The 20,790-nt window shown below is 44.8% G+C and overlaps 1 protein-coding gene across 1 annotated transcript in view; it reads left to right on the forward strand.

Annotated features, from left to right (window-relative positions):
* MYO15B (myosin XVB) overlaps positions 1-20,790 on the forward strand; it is a 43,215-nt gene that overhangs the window by 3,970 nt on the left and 18,455 nt on the right. The window contains 28 exon segments of the mRNA XM_074160354.1: positions 951-1,025; positions 1,415-1,511; positions 2,059-2,162; positions 3,279-3,342; positions 3,856-3,969; positions 5,468-5,629; positions 5,959-6,072; positions 6,481-6,539; positions 6,630-6,753; positions 7,140-7,235; positions 7,834-7,965; positions 8,150-8,275; positions 8,800-8,877; positions 9,218-9,366; positions 9,488-9,533; positions 9,903-10,027; positions 10,161-10,278; positions 10,750-10,920; positions 12,651-12,728; positions 14,363-14,420; positions 15,979-16,109; positions 16,216-16,311; positions 18,403-18,638; positions 18,723-18,901; positions 19,593-19,665; positions 20,107-20,312; positions 20,415-20,498; positions 20,689-20,786. Coding sequence (XP_074016455.1) covers positions 951-1,025; positions 1,415-1,511; positions 2,059-2,162; positions 3,279-3,342; positions 3,856-3,969; positions 5,468-5,629; positions 5,959-6,072; positions 6,481-6,539; positions 6,630-6,753; positions 7,140-7,235; positions 7,834-7,965; positions 8,150-8,275; positions 8,800-8,877; positions 9,218-9,366; positions 9,488-9,533; positions 9,903-10,027; positions 10,161-10,278; positions 10,750-10,920; positions 12,651-12,728; positions 14,363-14,420; positions 15,979-16,109; positions 16,216-16,311; positions 18,403-18,638; positions 18,723-18,901; positions 19,593-19,665; positions 20,107-20,312; positions 20,415-20,498; positions 20,689-20,786 — 3,193 coding nt within the window.

Below are 20,790 nucleotides of genomic sequence, written 5' to 3' on the forward strand. Positions count from 1 at the left end.
CGGACCAGTGAGTGCCCACTTGTCCCAAAATATTAATGATAGAGCTTTGAAAATGATCACTGAAAAATTGTGCTATGCCCTGAATAAGGTGACAGTATAGTCAGAATAGACAGTATTCCTTAAAAGGTTATTTTAATCTTTGTATAAATATATGGGTTCATTTGCATTCCTCATTGCTCATCCAGTACATTCTAAGAGCCCACCAGGTTGTTTTTCCCTTTCTTATTTTTGTCCTAGACTTACATTGGACAAATTTTGGTTTCTGTGAATCCGTTCAAAGACCTCAGTATCTACTCTGAAGATGTGGCTGCCCAGTACCATCAAGGGACTCTCTCAAAAAATGCCCCGTATGTTTCTCTTTCTCAAATAACTCCCCAAATTTTGTTCCATTTATGCTCCAGAAAGTATTTTATTTTCCTCCAGTTGTCTGATGGAGCACGATGAATGCCACAGAAAGTGAACAATCCCTTTGGCAAAGTTGTAGTTGCTCGGACCTGTAACGCTACAGAGTTAAACTGTTTAGGACCAGTTTCAAACCAGTATTGTTTGAAAGTCCTGAATTCAGTGCCTGCTGGGACTGTACCTGAGGGGTTCTGGCAGTATGCACTCCCCACTGCTAACACTGGCACAGCCCTACCAGAGCTAGCAATGTTCCTCTAGTGTGGATAGTACTGCTGGTGTCCCTTACATGAAACACCACGGCACAGAGCATTACTCAGGTTAGGCTGAGGAGGTCCTGGAGGAACCTGAATTTTGCAATAGCTTGTAACAATGGTTTAACCTGATGTCAGCAAAGAACAAATCTCTGATTTCCCTGGTTCCTCGCATTTCTCAGATCAAGATACTGGCCCACCTCTAATGTAGATCATTGATGATTACCATTTTGGGGCTGTATTTGTGAGGTAGAAATGTGAGCTCAGTTAACTGGGATTTTCTTTCTGTACATCTAGACACATCTTTGCCATAGCAGAAATGGCCTACACACTATCTCAGTCATCAGAGCAAGAGCAGTGTGTCATCATCAGGTAGGAAATAAGGGTACTTTTTTGAAGGCTTGTTAATTTCTTTACGTAAGACTTTAATCTTTGTACTTCACTGTCCATGAGTTTATCATTCTGGCTCTTGTGTGAAGGCTGTCAGTAGAGAACATAAGATGGATTTTTATTTCACTGTGTGCAAGTATAGCTGAATTTATCTTCACCTCAGTTTGGAGGAGTGGAAGAGAAGGCATTTGACATTCCATAGTGGAATCTTATTTGGGCCTATTTTGTCAGGTTGTCTTGCTTTTTTGAACAATATCTTAATTTGTTGTAAATCAGTACAACTCCACTGATTTACTGTAACAGGTCCTCTAAATTGTCTAAATTAGGTAATTCTGATTTTACGCCAGTTTCTTTACCTCTTGTTCCTCCAGTGGACACAGCGGATCAGGTAAAACGGAAGCTGCCAAAGCAATTGTGCGATACCTGACCATCCTGTACCAGGGATCAGACAGCCACAGGATCAGGCAGGTAAGAGGCAGCTGAGATCGGCTTTATGCTGTGATAGTTAGGCAAGGAATAGAAGCCAAAGACAGGGTAGAGAGGCCACACTGTTTATGTTATTTCTTTGTTCCTGTTTAACTGAGCTGGACTTTGGATGGCTTGTGGTTCAAGGTGAAGCTCAGGTAAAGATGTGAGGAGAGCTGATGTATTTGTTACTCTGTATTTTAGTATCTGGGAGCCCTGATGCTGTATATAGTGCTGTATCCATTTGAATAGAGAGATGATACCTGCATTAGAGACCTTATAGCAGTGTCTGGGAGGTGAATCTGAACAAACACTGAGCAAAAGTAAAGTGAAAGATCATAGCAGTGAAGGTAAAGAGCTCATAGAGCAACTTGCCAACAGCTAGAGGTAATGATTCCAAGATAAATTTAAAAAGAGACCTTTTAGCCAGGCAAGAATTATTTCAGCGAGGTCCCATTTTCCTTGGGTTTTCAGGCTAACAGTTACTTTAGTTCCTTTTGATTTTAAAAACCTGTGCTACTGAGGTGTTCTTTCTCTCTTTTTTTTCAAGCCCTGCAATGTCCTACCCATCCTGGAGAGTTTTGGGAATGCCAGAACCATCCTCAATGACAACTCAAGCCGTTTTGGAAAGCTTCTGAACGTCTACCTGCAACAGTGAGTTGAAGGAACATCTTGGGATGCTGTCCTTCCCAGTTGTCAAAGGGTGCTTGGGTGAGAAAAGGTCTAGCAGTGCTTCCAGCTCATGCAATAGCCCTCCTTCCCCTACACTTTTGTTATCATAGGATAGGAAGAGTGTGAGTTTACACCCCTATTTTGCTTTTAAATTTCCTCCACAGAAGAACAGGTCTTCACCTCTCAAGATGGGTGATAAATTAAAAACATAAAAATGGCTGAACTGGTTTATACCAAGGAGCCATCTGATACAATGTTGTGTCTCCAACACTGGCCACAAGTATTCACTGAGGCAACAGTAAGAACAGGAAAGTATATATAACGCTTTCCTCTAATGCTCTGTTAGCTCTTAACCATTTGCAGCAGCTCTGGAGTTTTTCTGAGACTCTTGTGGTTTTCCAGTTTCCTCTTGGACTCAGAAACTTCATGCCTCTGCAACAGTCTTTGGCAAGTGTTCTACAGGTCTAACCAGTTCTGTGAAAAACACCTTTTTTGTTTTGAGCCTCCTTTCTAATTTCTGCTTTCTTTTTTTTTTCCTTTTTTTTTCTTTTTTTTCCCACTGTTGCCAAGCACCGAGCTGGTATTTTCGTGGAACAGTCAATCATAACCCCAAGGTCTTGGTCTAAAGCAGCAATAGTTAACTCAGAGCCTGTCAGTTTATAGGTGAAGCAGGGATTACTTTGGCCTGTGTGCATCACTTTACATTTATATACAGTGACATACAGTAGGGATATTCTGACATATGAAATGGGTGGGTAAGGTCAGATGGGGAAGTAGTAATGCAACAACTACAACTGAAGGGAAGAGGCCTGGACTATTTTCAGGATATATCCTGTGACGATTATTCAAATCCAAGGTCCTTTGTACTCTGGAGGCTGTTCAGAACCCAAACTTGAATCTATATGTTTCACAGCTCCTTTCTCTGTAATAGTCTGATACAAAACATCAGTGCTGGAAAACTTCAAAATTCAGACCAACTTGGTCAGGTCGTACCCTTGTTTCTCAGCAACAACTCCGTCTGCTAAACCTTCAGAGAAATGGATCTACAGAAAACCTGTCACTAGCTTCTGACAGCATCTGTTGTTGTCTTATGCTCAGTGGCATCGTGGTGGGAACATCCATCTCCCAGTACCTGCTGGAGAAGTCTCGTGTGGTATTTCAGGTGAGGACCAATGATCCCCTCCCTCTTAGAGGGATCCTTCTCTCCCTTTTTCATATTTTATCTTAAATTTACTGTTAAATAACAGGGATGGGAATAAGTATGAGAATTGCTTCCCATTTCTTCTGTTAGCAAGAAATATGTCTCCTCTGTATAGCACAAGGTGATCACTTTATTTGAATAAAATAGGAGGTTGCTCTGCCTTACACAGGTTGAATTAAGTGACTTATTAGAGATTACTGGAAGTTAAATCCTTCCTCAACTAATTTTTCTTAATGTCTGGAGTGTGGAAAAGCTCAGATATTGGAGCCGTGTGAAAGAGAGTGCTCTCAAATGGAATGCTCTTAAAGTGTCAGTGAGAAACCCTGGAAAGTTTTCAAATGAAATTGTTCTTGGGTGGCTTCTGGCCTCATCTCTCTGACCTCAGAGTTTGTGTCTTGCTGTTCACGGCAGCATGTATTCTGTAGGGTTTTAGAACTGGATATGAGTCAACTCTCTGAACTGTGTCCCTGTCAGGCCCATGGTGAGAGGAACTACCATGTGTTTTATGAGCTACTGGCTGGGCTGCCTATGGAGCAGAAAGAGGAGTTGTACTTGCAAGAGGCAGAGTCTTACTTTTACCTGAATCAGGTGAGTGAGGCGAGGATGCTCTGCAGCAGCTGATAGAGTGAAATGTCCAAGACATCACTTCAGTTTGGTCAGTGAAGCACCTGGTAAATTTGCTTCCCTCCTGATGTATCCCTCACAGAACTATGCTAAAGTCTGCTCTGCTCCTTCTCACACCTGATCTAAGGAGGACTACCTTTGTCTCTTATGTGATCTTTTTCTCACCTTTTAGACCCCTTGTGCTCCCAAAGAAAGCCTTTTAAAAAAGGAATCAGTGTGTAGGCCCATGGCTCCACCATGTGGTGAAGAAGTCCTTTTCTCGTTGCCTTTCCTTGCATTTGCAATTTATTGTGGGACTGAGAAGAGTAGGAGATATTTCTTTCTACCTTTGGCAAAATACTTGCTTCATTGAGTCAGTGGGTAGAAATTTTACACCCTGAAATGTACTACTGATTACGATCTATTTAAATTGGAAAACTGTTTGCCAAACTTATGACAAGCCATCACCTTGGAGCACAGTATCTTTTGTTTAAGGATGTTTTCCGTACTTAAGGAGTTCACAAGCAATAGCAAGATATCTTTCCTATTTCAGTCGTATGGGTCAGCTTTCCCATGCAGGCAAACTCTTTACAGCAGCTGTGGTCATGTGAGGAATCCTTGAGGAATGATTCCTATCATCTTTCCTTCAGGCAAGGAATGGACAAGTACCATTAATGACTCAAGGATGGAGGGCAATTAAGGGCCCATCCCTTAATGGTGTTATATTCCTATCTGGCAAAGTATCTGCATTGTAAACTAAACTCTTCAAGGTGATAATTATCAGGAGTGTCCCAGCCTGCTGCAGAGAAGAAAAAGGGAAAAAATCAGATCGGCTGCCTGGACCTTATTCTTGTCCTCATCTGAATCTGACGATCAGCTGGAAACTTTTGTCAAAGAATGCCCTTGTACACAAACAGGTTCTACCCCTTGACCCAGAATTTCATGAACTTTAGGGTCACAGGCAGTTAAGAGTGTCCTCTTGTAGAGAAAATCACAAGAAGAATAAGAGTGATACGCCTAAGTTTTAGTGAAGCTCTACAGCAGAGGTGAGCGAGAGCGAGACTATAACCCAGGAAGGCTCTTTAGGTGCACAGAAACCCACTTGTTTTGATACATTGGGTTCTGTACCATTTTGGGCAGCAACTCTGATGTGACTTACTTGGGAGTAGCTTCTGGCATCCCTTCTTCTCTCAAGCTGCAGTCCAGCAGTGGGCAAGGGGTAGCTGGGATACCTGTATTGGAACCATAATAAAAATTTACCATGTGTGGGCAAGAGAGATCTTATTCTCAACAACTTCAGAGAGAAAAAAGACTGATCTGCCATGAGTGCTGAGCTCCCACTAGTGGTGTCTTTGGTCTTTTTATTTCAGATTCTTCCAGTCCTTAAAACATTGAACCCTTCCTCTGAAGATTGCTGCTGATAGCTCATCTCTAGCCTGGGGCAAAAGGGGCTGACCACGATTATCTGTCCCTATTCTCTCAGGGCAGAGCATGTGACATCCTGGGGAAGGAGGACAGTCAGGACTTTCTGGTCTTGGTGCAAGCTCTGGAGGGAATCAGTCTCTCGGCCGATCAGCTGACCTCCACCTGGGCTGTCCTGGCCGCCATTCTGCAACTGGGGAATATCTGCTTTATCTCCTGTGAGGTACCCTAACCCTTGGCAGCTTGGGAATGGACTATTTGTGCTAAGCATTGCTGTTATCCCATGTGATGGGACCAGGGATGTTATTTTTGACTGAAGATGATCCTTTAAAGACTATTCTGTTCTTTTGATATTATGCTCTAGACTGACCTAGGCAGGGACAGAGGATGGGAGGCAACCAAAGGTCATTAGAGCTTGGGTGGCTCTTTGAGGAGCCAAAATGAACCTCAATGCTCGTGTTTTGGCCAGTGCAGCTGAGGTGCCATTGAGAATGTTAATACTAGTGGAACTTAGTATCCCAACCACAGTTGAATCTGTTCTCCGTTATTTAGAAAGAATCCTATGAGCATGCAGCCATCGCCAGTGACACTGAGATTCAGATTGTGGCCAATTTGTTGCGTGTCTCAGCAGATTACCTGCAGAGTGCTATCACTCACCGTGTCACTGTGAGTACCTTTTTAGTGATTTCTCTTCCTGGAGTGTCCTAGCCCAGTGCTCTGTCAGCAGAAGGACCACCACGTTAGAAGGTCCAAAATCTGGGAGGTAACAGCAGGACTAAAATGGTTGCTGTGCCCTCAAGGCAGCTCTGTAAAGATGGCAGAACTCACATCTAGGAGGGCTTTTTTCTGACATGAGGTGGCTTCAGGCTTAACATGTTGGCCAGCTGACTCCCACCCTGATATGTGGCAGCAAAATTCTGTTTTTACTTTTGTCTTTGATACCTGGGTAAATTCTCATGCCAAATTGGAAAAAAAAAAAAATCTATTTATCCAGGCTGACTTCCTTGCAGATTTAAAACAATATTTGTATTTGTGAGATAATAACAGTTAAGTTCCAGCTCTTTATGTATCCAGGTGACATCTTATGATCGGATCTTCACCCCTCTGTCTGTAGAAGGAGCCATTGATGCCAGGTGACTTCTGCCGTTGATGTCTGGGCTGGTGAGATGCACCCAAGGGTGCTGTCTTTGCAGTAACTGGTTTTACTCCCCTCTCCTACTCAGGGACTCCATTGCCAAGACTCTGTATTACCTGCTCTTTGAGTGGCTGCTGCTGAGAATCAATGAGTGGTTGGCTCCCTGGGAATCGGACTGTGCCGTGGGCATTGTGGACATACATGGCTTTGAGGTTGCTTTTCCTGTTCTTGGGATATTATCCAGGCTCTAAATGCACGTGCTGATTCTCCTTAGTCACTGCCAGAAATGGGAAGGGATCTGTTGAGTGCTTATACAGATGGGGGTGTGCATGCATCTAGGAGTAGATCTCTTCTTCTTTGTGCTCCTTCACAGCTTGTCTTGCCTCTTCCTGTTCAGCTTCGTCAATAAACCAGACTGGGAGCTTGCAAACGAGTCATAAGATGATTTTAATTTCTCAGGTTCGTTCATACTTACTGATCAGAACAAGCTGCCTGAACCAGCAGCTGAGTTCAGCACAGCAGTGCATTATTCACAAGAAGACATGGCCTCCTGGAAGGGCTGTGGGTTGGAAGTGATGGTGCCTTCTTGTCTTTGCAGGATCTAGGAGTGAACAGCTTAGAGCAGCTCTGCATCAACTTTGCCAATGAGCATCTCCAGTGTTTTTTCAGCCAGACCGTTATTGCCCAGGAAGAGGTAAATGGAACTCACTGCAGCAGGTGGAAAGCAGCCCACATGGAATGAGCTGAGGCAGCCTCAGCTGGAGAGTATCGTTTAGTGTGGAAGCAGGAAGCTGAATAGACCTGGCCTCTTAAGCAGTGCCCATGGAATCCTAGTCCAAAGAGCTGGCTATTTAATATCTTTTACTAATTCTGTAGCAAATTAACAGAAGGGGAGTTTGTTAGTGCCTTGCTTCCTTTTATGGATTTTATATGTGAGCTGGTCAGGATCAAGGACCCAAGACTTCAGCTGGTACTTTTCAAGCCTGTTTGGTCGATTCATTATAGCATTTTATGTACCCCTCATGTCCTGGATATGAAAGTGCGTTTATCAGACTTGTTGCCTTTTACCGTTCACTTTATCACTCTGCTTAGCAGCCTTCCTCTCTTAAATTAGGAAAATCATTAGTGGCTTTAGAAGTAGTTTCATAAGACAAAATCAGATAATTCTTGGCAAGTTCCTAACAGCAGCAAAACACTAACTTTCTGATGAATAAAACAAACCCCTCTGTTAACTCCCTCCACTTAGTCTTGTTGGCATGGCTGGATTTGACTGGTTGGTCTTTAACATGCAGGAGGAATATAGACAAGAGCAGTTAGATTGGATTCCTATTTCCAAGATGTACAGTGAGTCATGCCTAGATTTCATTGCTGCAAAACCCCATGGCATCTTGCGTATCCTGGATGACCAGACTTCACTGACTCAGGTGAGAAACTCTTATGCTCTTATGTAATCCCTTTCACAGGATGCTTACGGTGAGGCAGTTACAGAGACTGAACAGGGACTGTTTTCGCACAAGTATAGATGTTTTTGCCTTCGGTTCAGTGGCAGCTTTTCAGCCTACTGGTAAGTTGCAGCAGCAGAAAACATGTTTGTCATCTCCTTTACAGGCCACTGACCACACTTTCCTCCAGAAGTGTCATTATCATCATGGAGACAGCCCTTGGTATGTCAAGCCCAAGTTGCCTTTGCCAGTCTTCACTGTGAAGCACTATGCAGGCCCTGTCACCTATCAGGTGAGCTGGCTCGGGGCTCTGAGCAGTTGGAGCAATAGGCCAACTTGGAAACATGCTGTGGATGTCCTGATGGACCAGCTCTGTGTCTTGTGAACAAAGCCCTCTCTTTGTAATTGCACATTCCTCTAGAGCATCCATTTATCAGAAACAAGGAGATTCTTATTAGGAGAGGCAACTAAGCTGCCTCTGGCCAGAAGCAAAATAAGCATTGGCCTCAGCTACACAACAACCTGCATTGCTTGTCTCAGAGCCCTGGAAATCCAGGAAAGCTGTTGCTACTTAAAGAAAGTGAGGGGTCAAAGCCTGCTGGGTAATGTGAAAGGGAAAGGGAGCAATATATCCTAAAAGCAGAAGTCATTGTCCCCTCCACTCCTGGTGGCAGCAAGAACAGCAAGCTTCATTCTCTAGGGTTTTCCCCTTGTTCCACCTCTCCAGCTGTCTGCCTCAAGTCAAGGTGTGTTCAATAGGGGTGTTTGCCTGTCTGGTGGTCTTATGGTGCATTAAATCAAACTTTGCCTCTGCAGGTCCACAAGTTTCTTAATAAAAACCGTGACCAACTGCATCCAGCGGTGCTGGATATCTTCTCTCAGAGCCACCTCAAGGTACTGTAGTGGTTCAGGATGAAGATCTGTGTTGCATACACCTAGTGAGCCACTCATTGCTTTCATTTGAGAAGCAGAAAGATCCTGGTCAGGTGTCAGGAGAACCTGGAGAAACTGTAAGGAGTTTTGTTCTACTGAAGGACAGTTGGGAATTAGGAAACTCATATTTGCTCACAATTGATGCATTTTATATATAAACCACACAGACTGCCTGAGGATGCAGCTGTATTCTTGGCACTGCTAGGGGCAAGGGAAAATGGTCCCCCACCCAGTTTCAGGTAGAGGAGATTGTTCTTTCCATGTAATTCAGGGAGCTTTGGTCATTTTTTTGTTTTTCCAGGTGGTGTCTCACATTTTCCAGAAGGCTAAGGCTGCCTACAGTCAGCAAAGGGAGCTGGGGGCCAGAGGCAAAGGGCTCAAGCCTCAGGCCTTCACACTGGTGTCCAGATTCCAGCAGTCTTTGCAGGACCTCACAGCCAAGCTGAGAAGGTGAGAGATACTGTTCTGGTGCCATTCCTGCACTGGGCTGATAGCTGCACCCAGAACTATGTGAAGTCTTCCCAGGTCGGCACGCAGAGGATGGTGAAATGTTCTTCCTTCTGTTTTACAGGAGCCACACCTTCTTCATTCGGTGTATCACCCCTAATGCCAAAAAGGTAGGACAGTACCCTGAGCTCCTTATGGAGACCCTCAGTTCCTTGCAGCCCAGTCCTTTCCAGCAGCTCTCCTTTTGCAGTTGGGGCTTGGACTTCTTTGCTTTATTTGATAGCTTGAAGCCTTTCTTCCCCTTTGTCTCTCACCCTTCCCATGGCCATGTGAGCTGACCGCGTGCTGGAGGAGCCAGTGTCAGTTGGACACCAAAGAATGTGTTGGGTTTTGTGTTCCATTGTCCATAGGTCATGGCAAGATCTAACCCAAGGGCAGGGCAGTAGAAGGAGAACCTTCCTAAACTCTGCCTTCTGTCTCCTTTCTATTTTCTTTCTTTATTTCTTGTTTTACATTTTTCTTCTGCCTTATATTCACAGCTGTCAAATATTTTTGATGTGGAGTATGTCACTTGTCAGCTGCGACATTCTGGGATACTGGAGGCTATCCACATTAGAAAGGAGGGATACCCAGTCCGTCTTCCATTCCGGAACTTCCTAGCCAGGTACAGTGGTTTACTGTCTTGGGATTCCTCAGCCATTCAAAACCTGGATCAACTTGTCAGCACATTGTAATTTGTTCTCCGAAGACTCTAGTTACAGCCCTGGCTTCTGTCATATCAACATCTCATTTTCCAGGTATGGCCTCCTGGCCGGGCGAAGACACAACTGCTTGGAGGAAAGAGAAGGCTGCGTGGCCGTGCTCTCTCGTGTGGTGGGGAACCCCTCAGATCTCTATCAGATTGGAGTAACAAAGGTGATACCTATAGAGAACCCCATCTTAATTGCACAGTCCCAGCCATCTATCCACTGGCTTTCAATGGACAGAGAGCAGCTTGGCTCCCCTCAAAGAGGGAGGGCATGGCATGGCTTCACTTTTGCTTTGCCTCTTTTCTCAAGTAAGAAGGAGGCATTTTTAGCATTTCAGATAAAGAAACAGTAGACTCTTGGCTCCAGGCATGGCCAGCTCCTTTGTCTACCTAGCATTCCTTGATGGAACTCTGGGCTTCTGCCTTTCCTGCCTACTAAGCTTCATCACTCCCTGGTTCCCTGTCCTCCACAAATGCATCCATCTCTGTCACCTCCTGCCCTCTCCAATTAAGGGAGTGCAGTTTCCTTAGCAGGGAGCCTTAAATGCTACAAAGAGATAAACCAGCTTTTGTTATTGATAAACTCTTAGAGAAGCTGGCTGCTCTCCTTGTGGGGTACAGCTGTTCCCTTTGCCCAGGTCTTTCTGAAAGAGAAGGCCAGGCAGCTTCTGGAGAGACGGTGGAACCAGAGGCAGAGTTGGGCCATTGTTACCCTGCAAAGGAACTTCCGATGCCTTCTTCGCCGCAGACGCCTCCGTGTCCTTCAGGAGAAAGCCACCATAATTCAGGCTCACTTCCGAGGTTACCAGGCAAGGTCAGGAGTCAAAGGCCACGCAAGGCGCAGCCCTTTGTCCTTGTCTAGGACAGCAAGGTGGGGATGTGCCTGACCAGGACCCTCCTCATGTTGGCTCCTGGCTGGCTCTGCTGGGGGGGATCCTGTTACTGGAATGGTGGAGGAGGGACTTCACAGGCTGGTTCCCAATGTGAAGCAGAGGTTCCAGGGGAAATACAGCTGCTGTCAAAACTGTTATAATAACTTGCCTGTGCTAAGGCTGATACTGTGATAGCTAGAGTAAAGGATGTAGGGAAAATATCCAAGAGAGGACCAGGCTTAACACAGACCAAATTCTGACTGGCTGATTGCATTAATGTTCTATGTGGCCCATGCCCTCAAATGGAGTCCACCATCTGCCTAAATTTTGTGGATGTTTCCCTCATTAACAATTCTTTTCACGTCCCACTAGGAAGCGTTACAGGAGGCTGAAGAAGACTTTGGTGCAATTTAATACCATAATTTTAATCTCCAGACCTCTGATTCAAAGGAGAAAGTACTTCCAGGTAACAACACTCTTCTCAGGACCAGATGATCTGCAGGAGCTATTTCTGCCCAAGGTAGAGAGAGCTGGTGACTGGTTGAGGCCAGGGCAAACGGGTTGAATGCATTTTGCACAAGCTATTAAAAAGAAAATTGAAAACAGGAAACCAGACCACTTGTCCTTAGGGTAGCAACTAACATCATAATAGCTGTCAGCTTCACGAGGGAGAGAGGGACCCAGTACAGCTGCTGGCATTACTGGCAAAGGATGGGGTGGAGGGTTAAGGTCAGTGTTGCTGGTAGACTGCAGAGGTTCCTTCTGCCATGCCACACCCAGAGCAGTGTGTGTTTCTGTTCCTTTTCCTGCTCCTTCCTACTTGAGCAGGATCCAACTTTGCTTTCTCCCAGGTAACCACAACAGCACAGCTCTTTTGAATCTGTTTCTGTTCTTCCAGTGGTTGCTTGCTGAGGTCTCTGTACATGCAGTAGCAACAATAAAGGTCCCAAAGTTCACCTGCTGTGAAGTTCCTCCTTTCCCCCGCCCCACAGCTCTGCCCTTTGGACTTTAGCATGCCTACTGTCTTTCTCAGCCCAACCCTCATAACCTCCCATCTAGTCACACCGTTCTGCAACATAGACAAGCAGGAGAGAGAGAGGGGAGAGACAGAGACCCTCCTTTTCCATCTCAGCGTAGGAGTCAGGTGAGTGGTGAGGCTGAGGAACAATAGAATGGATGGGAAAGGGCAAAGCTGCAAGGGAGTTTGGCTTTTGATATCCCTGCCATCCCATGTAAAGGGGTACCTCTCGGTGGACAAGTTTGTCCGCCCATGTTCAGGCTGCATTACCGTGTTCTTTGATGCTAGGGGAGGCAGGTGAATATTTCTGACAGTTTCTGTGTGCTTTCGTCCTGAGACACATCAAATGGCTGGCAAGGGAGGAGAGGGTGTGGCAGGGATGCTGGGCGGGTGGTGAAGACTCTTGGTGTTGAATCGTGTTGTGCAGGGCAGGTGGTGTTTCAGCAAAGCTTAGGGCTTTGCCTGGGCAACCCCTTCTCAATACACTGTGTGGAGTCCCAAGAAGGCTCCGCAGCTGTTCTGTCATTTTATCTGCTGGAGCAGGACACCAGCTCCTGCTTATTCGCGGAGTCTGTCCCCAGAAGGAGCTGGAAAGGGACCTCATATATACATCTTTTCTCACCCCTATCTCGCTTTCATCTCTTAACAGAAGGAGTTAGAGGAAAGGAAACAAAGGAGGTGGTCGCTGGCCAGTGGTGACACAGAAAACAGTCCCAACCAAAGAATGGTAAGTTGTCAAACAGTCTGGGAGGGTCTGAGATAAAACAAGCCAGGCTCTTGGTGTCTTCCTCCTCCCCTATGCCTCCTCAGCCTGGGTTTGCTGGGGAACAGCAAAATGTTGGGAGAGTGTACAGATCCCACATGTATGCTGGAAACCTAGCAGCAAGAATGGAGTTTAGCCTGGTATAAAGAGCCTTCTAATACATAACTGTGTTATTTTTTCAGTGTATTCCAGTCTCTGGGCGTAGTCACGCATCATAAAGTGGTCCTGAGGCAGTGTACTGTATTAGTTCACAGCACTGGACCTGTTCTTTGCAACTATTTTTGATAATCATGTTCTGTTGTGAAGAGCAGTAATGAGGCAGCTCTGTACAGATATATTTATAGATGATGTTGTAGAGGAAGGGAGGTATTAAAGTCTTTATAAGAAATTAACTGCATAGTCTACAGGGTGTTTAAGCTGTATCAACTACTATAAGTAACACTGCTAACTAATGTCATTATTTGTATGGTTAGACTGGGCGTACATTTGCTATGATGTATGTAGCAAGGAAATATGAATTTACAGCATCCACATCCACAGTTTTGCACAGATTTGTCAGTAACAACAACAGGAATACTTAGCATTGGGTGCTCTTTTATTATCACCTGCTTCCTCGGGTGTGGATTCGGGATTGTGGAATTTCACAGTCCACTTCCCGAATATGCCGTTGAAAAGCTCGATTTAAAGTCAAATCTTACTGTGAGTAAAATCAAACTGACCAAAAAAGCATGAGTCTATCTTTAAGCATTGCTGAGAGTTCATGTGGAAAGAGATGTCAGAATGGTGTGCTGGTAAGGAGAGGCTTTTCTATGCGGACCTTAAAAAAAAAAAAAAAACCCACCAAAAAACCAACCAAAGAAGCCCAAAGCTCAGGCTTTGTGCCTTTGGCTTGGTTTCACAGTGTCTTAATCTGAGCAGTCCTGACTGAAACACCCTGAACTATGTTACATGCAGACATTGACGCTGATACACTGTGTTGCATTGGCCCATTTATTTCCTACCTTGCACAAATGCATGCATCCTGTGAGGTACAAACCAGTGAGAAATCAAGGTTCTCTGGCCAGATTCTCATCTGAATTACCCAGGTACACATCTGAGCTTCCTTAGGAACCCCCAGAATAGTGGCCTGCATCGAAGATTAGAATTGGGTCTCTCTTTATTTATGCTATAGCACTCCTGGATACTGAAAGATAATAAAAAAGGCAGAAAAAGGAGCAGAAGGAAATGGCCTTTACCCTACAACCACAATCTCTTCTGTATAATACGCCAAACTTGTTAGTAATGAGAGATGAGTCAAAGAAAGTCAATTTTCCTGTCGCTTCCCCCTGTGGCAGTTGATTTTTTTAGGAATTACTCACCTTTCTCTCATCTCTCGTTTGTGACCCGTGTCATGCACCTGTGTTAATATGATACTTCCCTATTTGTAATGTTTCTCAATGTTGCATAGGCAGAAATTACTGGTTTTGCTCAGGTGCTCAATCCTTGTTCTGGCCAGATTTTCAAAGGCAGCTTTACCCAGTCTCAACAGAACAGCTCAGGGTTTATATGTTGTTTCACTTCTGGTACCCCAGTGACTGACTTGCTCACTCTCTCCACAGGATGTGGGACTGCTGGAGATCCCTGCAGAGCTTGCTGCCCTCCTGCAGTTAGCTGAAGGTGGGAAATCCTCCCTCCTTCCCTCCCTTTCCTGCGCTCTTTTACTTTACTTTTTCCTTGTTTTCTAGTAGTTCAATTACACACTTGGTCTGCCTGCTCTCTGTCAGCTGGGTTGTATTTGATTTATTATTATTGCAGTGTAAATATGATAAAGGCAAATGGTGTCACGTATATTGTTTCCCAACATGACAGGGCGGAAAGGTGAATCGGGCCACTGAGCAGGACACCAGATTAAAAACTCAGTATCTTTGTTACCTTTTCAGCTCTTCTTTTGAACTGTGCTGTTAGAACTGATGATAGTGATGGTGCAAAATGTTTTGGTTAAAGCTGTGTGACAGCAAACTCTTTAATGAACCCAGGTGTCTTGCAGAGCTGGATATCTGAGGAGTAAGAACTTAAACCCATCTGTTTTCTGCTCAAAAACCTTTAAAGAAATTGAAGGTGAAGAAGTCAAAACTACGATTTTGGCACTTGCAGAGAAATATTTTTGGGTTTTCATTAAAAATTACTTCAATTACTTAATCAAAAGTAATTATTTTAAAATAGGAGTGGGTAGAAACAATGTAACAACTTAAGGATGAAACAATGTAACAACTAAAGGAAACATTTTGCTTGAGATGGAAAGTTGTTTGGCTTTTTTTGTTTTCAAATCACCAAAATAGCACTGACCGAGATAACTTCCCAAGTTATTGACCTGATCTTGAGCATTAAGTTATTTGCAGTTTTGTTTCCTCTGTAACTTTTTGTACAATGTTTATATTTAAGTTGCATATGGCAGGATTTGCCTCTTTTTTTTGGTATAGCATCTAACAAAATGACAGCTGCATCTTTGGCCTTCTGTATAGTACAGTAAAAGATACAATCAGGCAGAAGAGTGTTGTGAATTGGAGCAGACTGTGCTGGATTCCCAAATACTTCATACTTCGGGGCATACCCTTTTAGGGACTATCGGCTGGTCTACTGGGTAATGTTACTTGGAGCTTAGGGGACAAACCACACTGAAACTGCTGGAAATGAAAGCTGATGGGATGTAAACAGGGAGGAGGAGGAGAGCATCAGGGGATGCATTGGTTTGGAGAGAGAGGAACCACAGAAGCTGTACTGCATTGAGAAATCTCTTCATTTAGGAAGATGTTTGCTTCTCTATTATCCACGATAAATCCCTCATCCAGTGCCTCCTCAGAAAGACCTCTCATTTGCTTTTTGACTGAATGGTTGTCAGTGCTATCTCTGCATAGGCTCAGTGTTTTCTGCCTGCTAAACTCTGCATAACAGAATTGAAAACTCCAGGTGTTGACTGTCACCTGGGTGTTACAGAGGGGTATGAGTCTGAAAGATCAGAGCTGTAAAAGCTCTCTCCTGAAGTTAGGCCTTGTCGTCTCAAGGAAGTGAGGATGTGCCTGCTTGAAGATCTGAGGCAGCAGGGGTGGTCTGGGTGTCCCTGGAGCCAGGGTGTTGGTACAGGTGCTCAGGCAAGGTTACATGCATTTTAGCCATGGGGGTTGGATGTGTTCTGGCTGCCTTTCCAACTACTACAACAAAGACCTCTCTCTTGCAGGTCAATACCGAGCACAGACCAACCACATAACAGAGGCATTGCCTCCAGAAGTCAAGGTCAAAGGTGACCTTTCCCTCCCATCCACCATCAATAGCTATCCTTTCTCCTCCTTCGTTACATCACACTTCCAGGTGGGAACTCTTTATATCTCTTCATTGCTTCCCCACTGGGAAGACACACAAGTTCTAGAAACACCAGGAACAAACTCTGCATTTCTGTCCTTTTGTTTCTTTGTAGAAGACAGATTTCCCTGCCCCTGGTCAGCCTCTGCAGCATCCCTTAACCCGTCTGGATGCTGAATACCAGGAGAGCGCGCTTGAGATCAACAAACTGGTAAGGGATGTCTTTCTTGACCAGGGCCTTGTTGAAGAACAGGTGGTCGTAAGACAATGTTTTAATGCTGTTATACAACAAGATACTGGTGGTGGGTACTGTTCTTACAATATATGGCTTAGGCTTGGGAGAGCAGAATAAATTTTTCCTTCTAAGGGCACTGGAGCAGAGATCACATGCAGCCCCTTAGGGTTGCTGAGATCTTGGTGAGACACAGACGAGGCATAGACCAATGGGATCAAAGTGAATTGCCTGGTGATGTAGCCTTAGAATTTGGCGGGACATATAGGAATTAGACTGCTAAGCCTTAGTTTGCCAATGTTCCAGATTCAGTAGCAATGACAGTATAAGGGAGATCTGTCTTCTCAAGCACCAATTCTTATCTGTCAGTCACAAAAAAGTTTAATTTAACCCAAATCTTTTCCATGATGTGGTTTATAGGAAATATATTGATTGTATCTCAGGCATACAGTTGCGTCAGTACAGAACAGGGGACAGTGAACTGTTGTACAAAGGCTGGAGAAAGGCAGGGACTTTGTCATCAAGAAAACAACACCTGGAACCACACCCTAATTCTATAGTGTTTGCATGAGGAGGATGGTGGTGTTTCGTCTCTGTGAATGTGAAGCATAGATTTCTTCTTAAAAATGGTAACGTTGACTCTCTGGAAATAGAATGAAACTTCAGATAATTTCTAAGTAAATCTGGTAATCCTTTTGAGAATTACATGTAATTAAACTGAACCCGTTAGGAAAGGTAATACCTAAAACCAGTCCCTTGTTTTGTCCTAATGATCCCAATTATAGAAAAGCATAAGCATCAATAAAATCCTGTGAATAGGGTTGTGTTTAAGCAGACTACTATTATGTTTCCTGAAGATCAAAGATAATTTTTCTCCATTGCTAATTAAAAAAAAAAAGCGCTATTTCTTTGGCAAAGTCTGTAATACACAAGGATTTACTACAAAGAATTTCATGAGAACTAAACAACCACCATCTCCTGTTTTTCTCAGTGAATCTCTGTCACACTTACTGCCGTTGAAGATTTCAAGAAGTGTTGTTCTCTGAGGAAAAAATAGGCCACACTCATAAGGAGATAAGGATGATCTCAGAAGGAGAGATGGGGCTTTAAGCAACCTGCTCTAGTGGGAGTTGTCCCTTCCCATGGCAGGGAGGTTGGAACTTGACAATCTTTAAGTTCCCTTCCAACTCTAACCATTCTATGATTGTATGAGAGAGGTGGTGGAGTCTCCTTCTCTGGAGACATTCAAAACCCACATGGACGCGTTCCTGTGTAACCTGCTCTAGGTGGACCTGCTTTGGCAGGGAGGGTTGGACTAGATGATCTCCAGAGGTCCCTTCCAGCCCCATACCATTCTGTGATTCATAAATGTTCTTTCCAAAGCTGTCCATGGCACGTTTTAGAAAAATTTTAATCTAATGACATATTGAAGTGTAGAGGCTGAAAGAAATTATTCTGTACCTAACGGTGAGAAATACAAATTTCAAAAGCATCTAAGATGTTGATATGTATAACCAAGAAGCTGAATCATTGCTTAAGTGAGTCGGTTGAGATACCACATTTCATAGTACTTGGTATAATATTAACTACACCAAAGTCTTTTCAGCATTCAGTTCTTAGTCAGTGTTTCCTCATGTCTGGCCCTCTGAGCTTTTCTTTAAGATCAGCTAAGCATCAATTTCTTTCACATAGTTTTACTGCTAGGCAGCCTGTGGGCTCAGACACAGTAACAAACAGCCTATGGTAACTTGCTTGTGTGTCTGAGCTCTGCCCAAAGAAGGGGAAGCCTTTTGCCAAAGAACAAATTCTGAGTCAGAGGCATAATTAAGAAGAGACTGAAGTCATCCTGACTTTTAGTCAGGGTCCAATCTCTAGGAACACAGCCTCCCAATATCCCCAGAATTTAAGTGGTGCACAAAATCTGAGAATTGATCCAGATCTGAGTGTTGGCTACTCTTCTTAGGCTGACAAACACCCTGGTGTCTACAACCAGGTTGTCACCTTACAACAGAGTTTGGGACAGAGAGTTACAGCTAGAGCTTTCTCTTTTTTTCTCCTGGATGCTTCTAGATTTTGCGGTTCATTGGTGACAAGAATCTCCATGGCTGGCAGGAGATACTTCTGGGCAACTACATTGCTGGGAGAGGTTTGAATAGTGTGGCTCTGCGCAACGAAATCTTCAGTCAGGTAGTTACCCAGGCATGGAAAAACCCAGACATGGAGCACAGCCAGCGAGCTTGGGTCCTGATGGCAACTTTGCTGAGCTGCTTTGCCCCTTCACCAGCCCTGGAGAAGCCCTTGCTGAAGTAAGGAGGAGAAAAGACCTAGCTACACTTTCATTAAGGTTAAGAGAGATGATCAGAGTGCTAAATGCTGTTGCCTTTTCCTAGATTTGTGTCAGATTATGGCATGGAGGGCTACAACGCTGTTTGCCAGCGCAAGATCTTGACAGCAGCACAGCACACAGAGATAGACTCTACATTCTCTCGGGCCTACCCTCCCACTCAGCTGGAGTGGATTGCGAACCAGAGGAGAGGGAAGATGGTGCTGGATGTTCATACCTTTAATGGTAACTTGTACTTCTGCCCTTCCGCTATCTTCTAGTCCCTAAGGACTTTTCCAGTGTAGAAATTGGCATTCAGAAAACAATTCCCTCAGCTTAGTAAAAAAGCATCAGAACATTTCTGGCTGGTGTAACCATGGGGGATACAAGCATCTGAATCTAGACCCAAAAATCCCAAAGTCTTGGCCTGATGAGACTGGCTACTGGGGCTGAGGGATAAGATTCTTCCGGGTTTGAGCCCATCTCTACAGAAGGCTGTTCTGGTTGTACATCTCTCTGGGTCTAGTTCTCCCATTATCCATTTCTGCACAGCCCATGCAGCAGCAACTGCTGCCTTTGTTACAGGACTTTCTGCCTTTCTCTCTTCTCAAATGATGTCTTATGCTGCCTCTTGAGTGATCAGGTCTGTGAATTGAATGCAGAATATCCCTGCCTCCTTGGTGGGTGGAGTGGTGGCCTAAGTGAACTGTGAGGGTTTTCAGCTGTGTGGTTGGAAATGCCAACCTGTGCCATCAAACAGTTATTTGGGATGTGAATGTGTTCATGTGGAGCCCTCCACGTGCTTTCAGTCCTCCTGTGGCTGCTCAGGCGTATGTAAGACTCTCTAGCTGTGCTCTGCCTATGTCCTATGGAGCTTAGGTGTTGCTTTGGGTCCTGCCAGTGGGGCTGTGTGTACTGACTTTCTTTTCTGTGCTAGAGGAGAAGTTCTCAGCTGAGGTGGAGTCCTGGATGACTGGGGAGCAGTATGCAGGCTGGCTCCTGAGTGCAAGGTACTGCCAGGGGATGGGAGAAGATCTGGGGGTGTGAAAGAGGCTGTCACTAGTTCTAATGTTCAGACTGATTGGCACTGCAGGCTAGAATTTATACGATCACATGTGGATTAGCCACTTTTTACCCACTCCTGTGCTTGTGCACCTCCATCTGTGTCCATAAACTGTGGGCTGCTTTAGGAATAGGGGAAATAACTTGTGTGATCTGTGAAAGGAGCTTCAGAGAAAAGATGAAAAAAAAAAAAAAAAAAGGACAAATCTTGAGTGATTCTAGGTTTTTTTCCCAACCCTGGGCACTTAATAGTTGATTCATGCCCTAGACCTTAAGGACTTAAGCCAGGATAGACAAGGCAAGAAGAAACTGAATGCAAGGTTTTCCTTTCTCTCTCTTTCCCCTGCCTACCTGGACACCTTTTCTCTCCTTCCTTTCTCTGTCACCAGGGGCGGTGATAAGCAGTGTCGAGGGTGGTCTGTCTCCATGTTTACTGGCAACACATGGCAGGACCTGCTGGGCTGTGACTTTGTGCTGGACCTCATTGGAGAGATGGAGGAGCTCAGTAACTTCAGCAGCCCCTCTCAGTCCTCAGCTGAGTATCCCATTGCTCCTGAAAGGGACAGAAGCTTCTTCCAGAACTCTGACCTGGATTCGTAAGTCACCTAATCCTCCTGCCCCACCACTTGTGGCCCTGTCACCCAGTGGCTTGTCTTTCTCCACACTCTGTGCTGTCCTCATCTCATTTTCCTCTTCAACAGGATCCCTCCTGCTCCAGGCATCCAGGCCCCTTCCTTCCCACCACCGAGCCTGCCTCCAGAATTCAACAATCTCCATCCAGGTAAGTCCAGGATTGTGGATGGCACTGGGAAGGGCCAGATGGGTCCCTTGGAACAGAGGGGGAGACAAATGATTCTTCTTGATGTAGAGCAAGGAAAGGACTCCACTCCAGAACATGACTGTCTAATAGGGACTGGAGACAGGAGAATGTTCCTTACCTGCCTTGTCACCAGAATTCTCTCTGCTCTTAGATCCAAGATTCAGAGATGACCTGAGGATGCCTGTAGGCTTGGATCACTATGTGGATGATCTGTTTGACACTGTGCTGCATCAAGGCTCCAGAGTACCAGTAA

The sequence above is a fragment of the Numenius arquata genome, chromosome 17 (genome assembly GCF_964106895.1).
Source record: "Numenius arquata chromosome 17, bNumArq3.hap1.1, whole genome shotgun sequence".
Lineage (NCBI taxonomy): Eukaryota > Metazoa > Chordata > Aves > Charadriiformes > Scolopacidae > Numenius > Numenius arquata.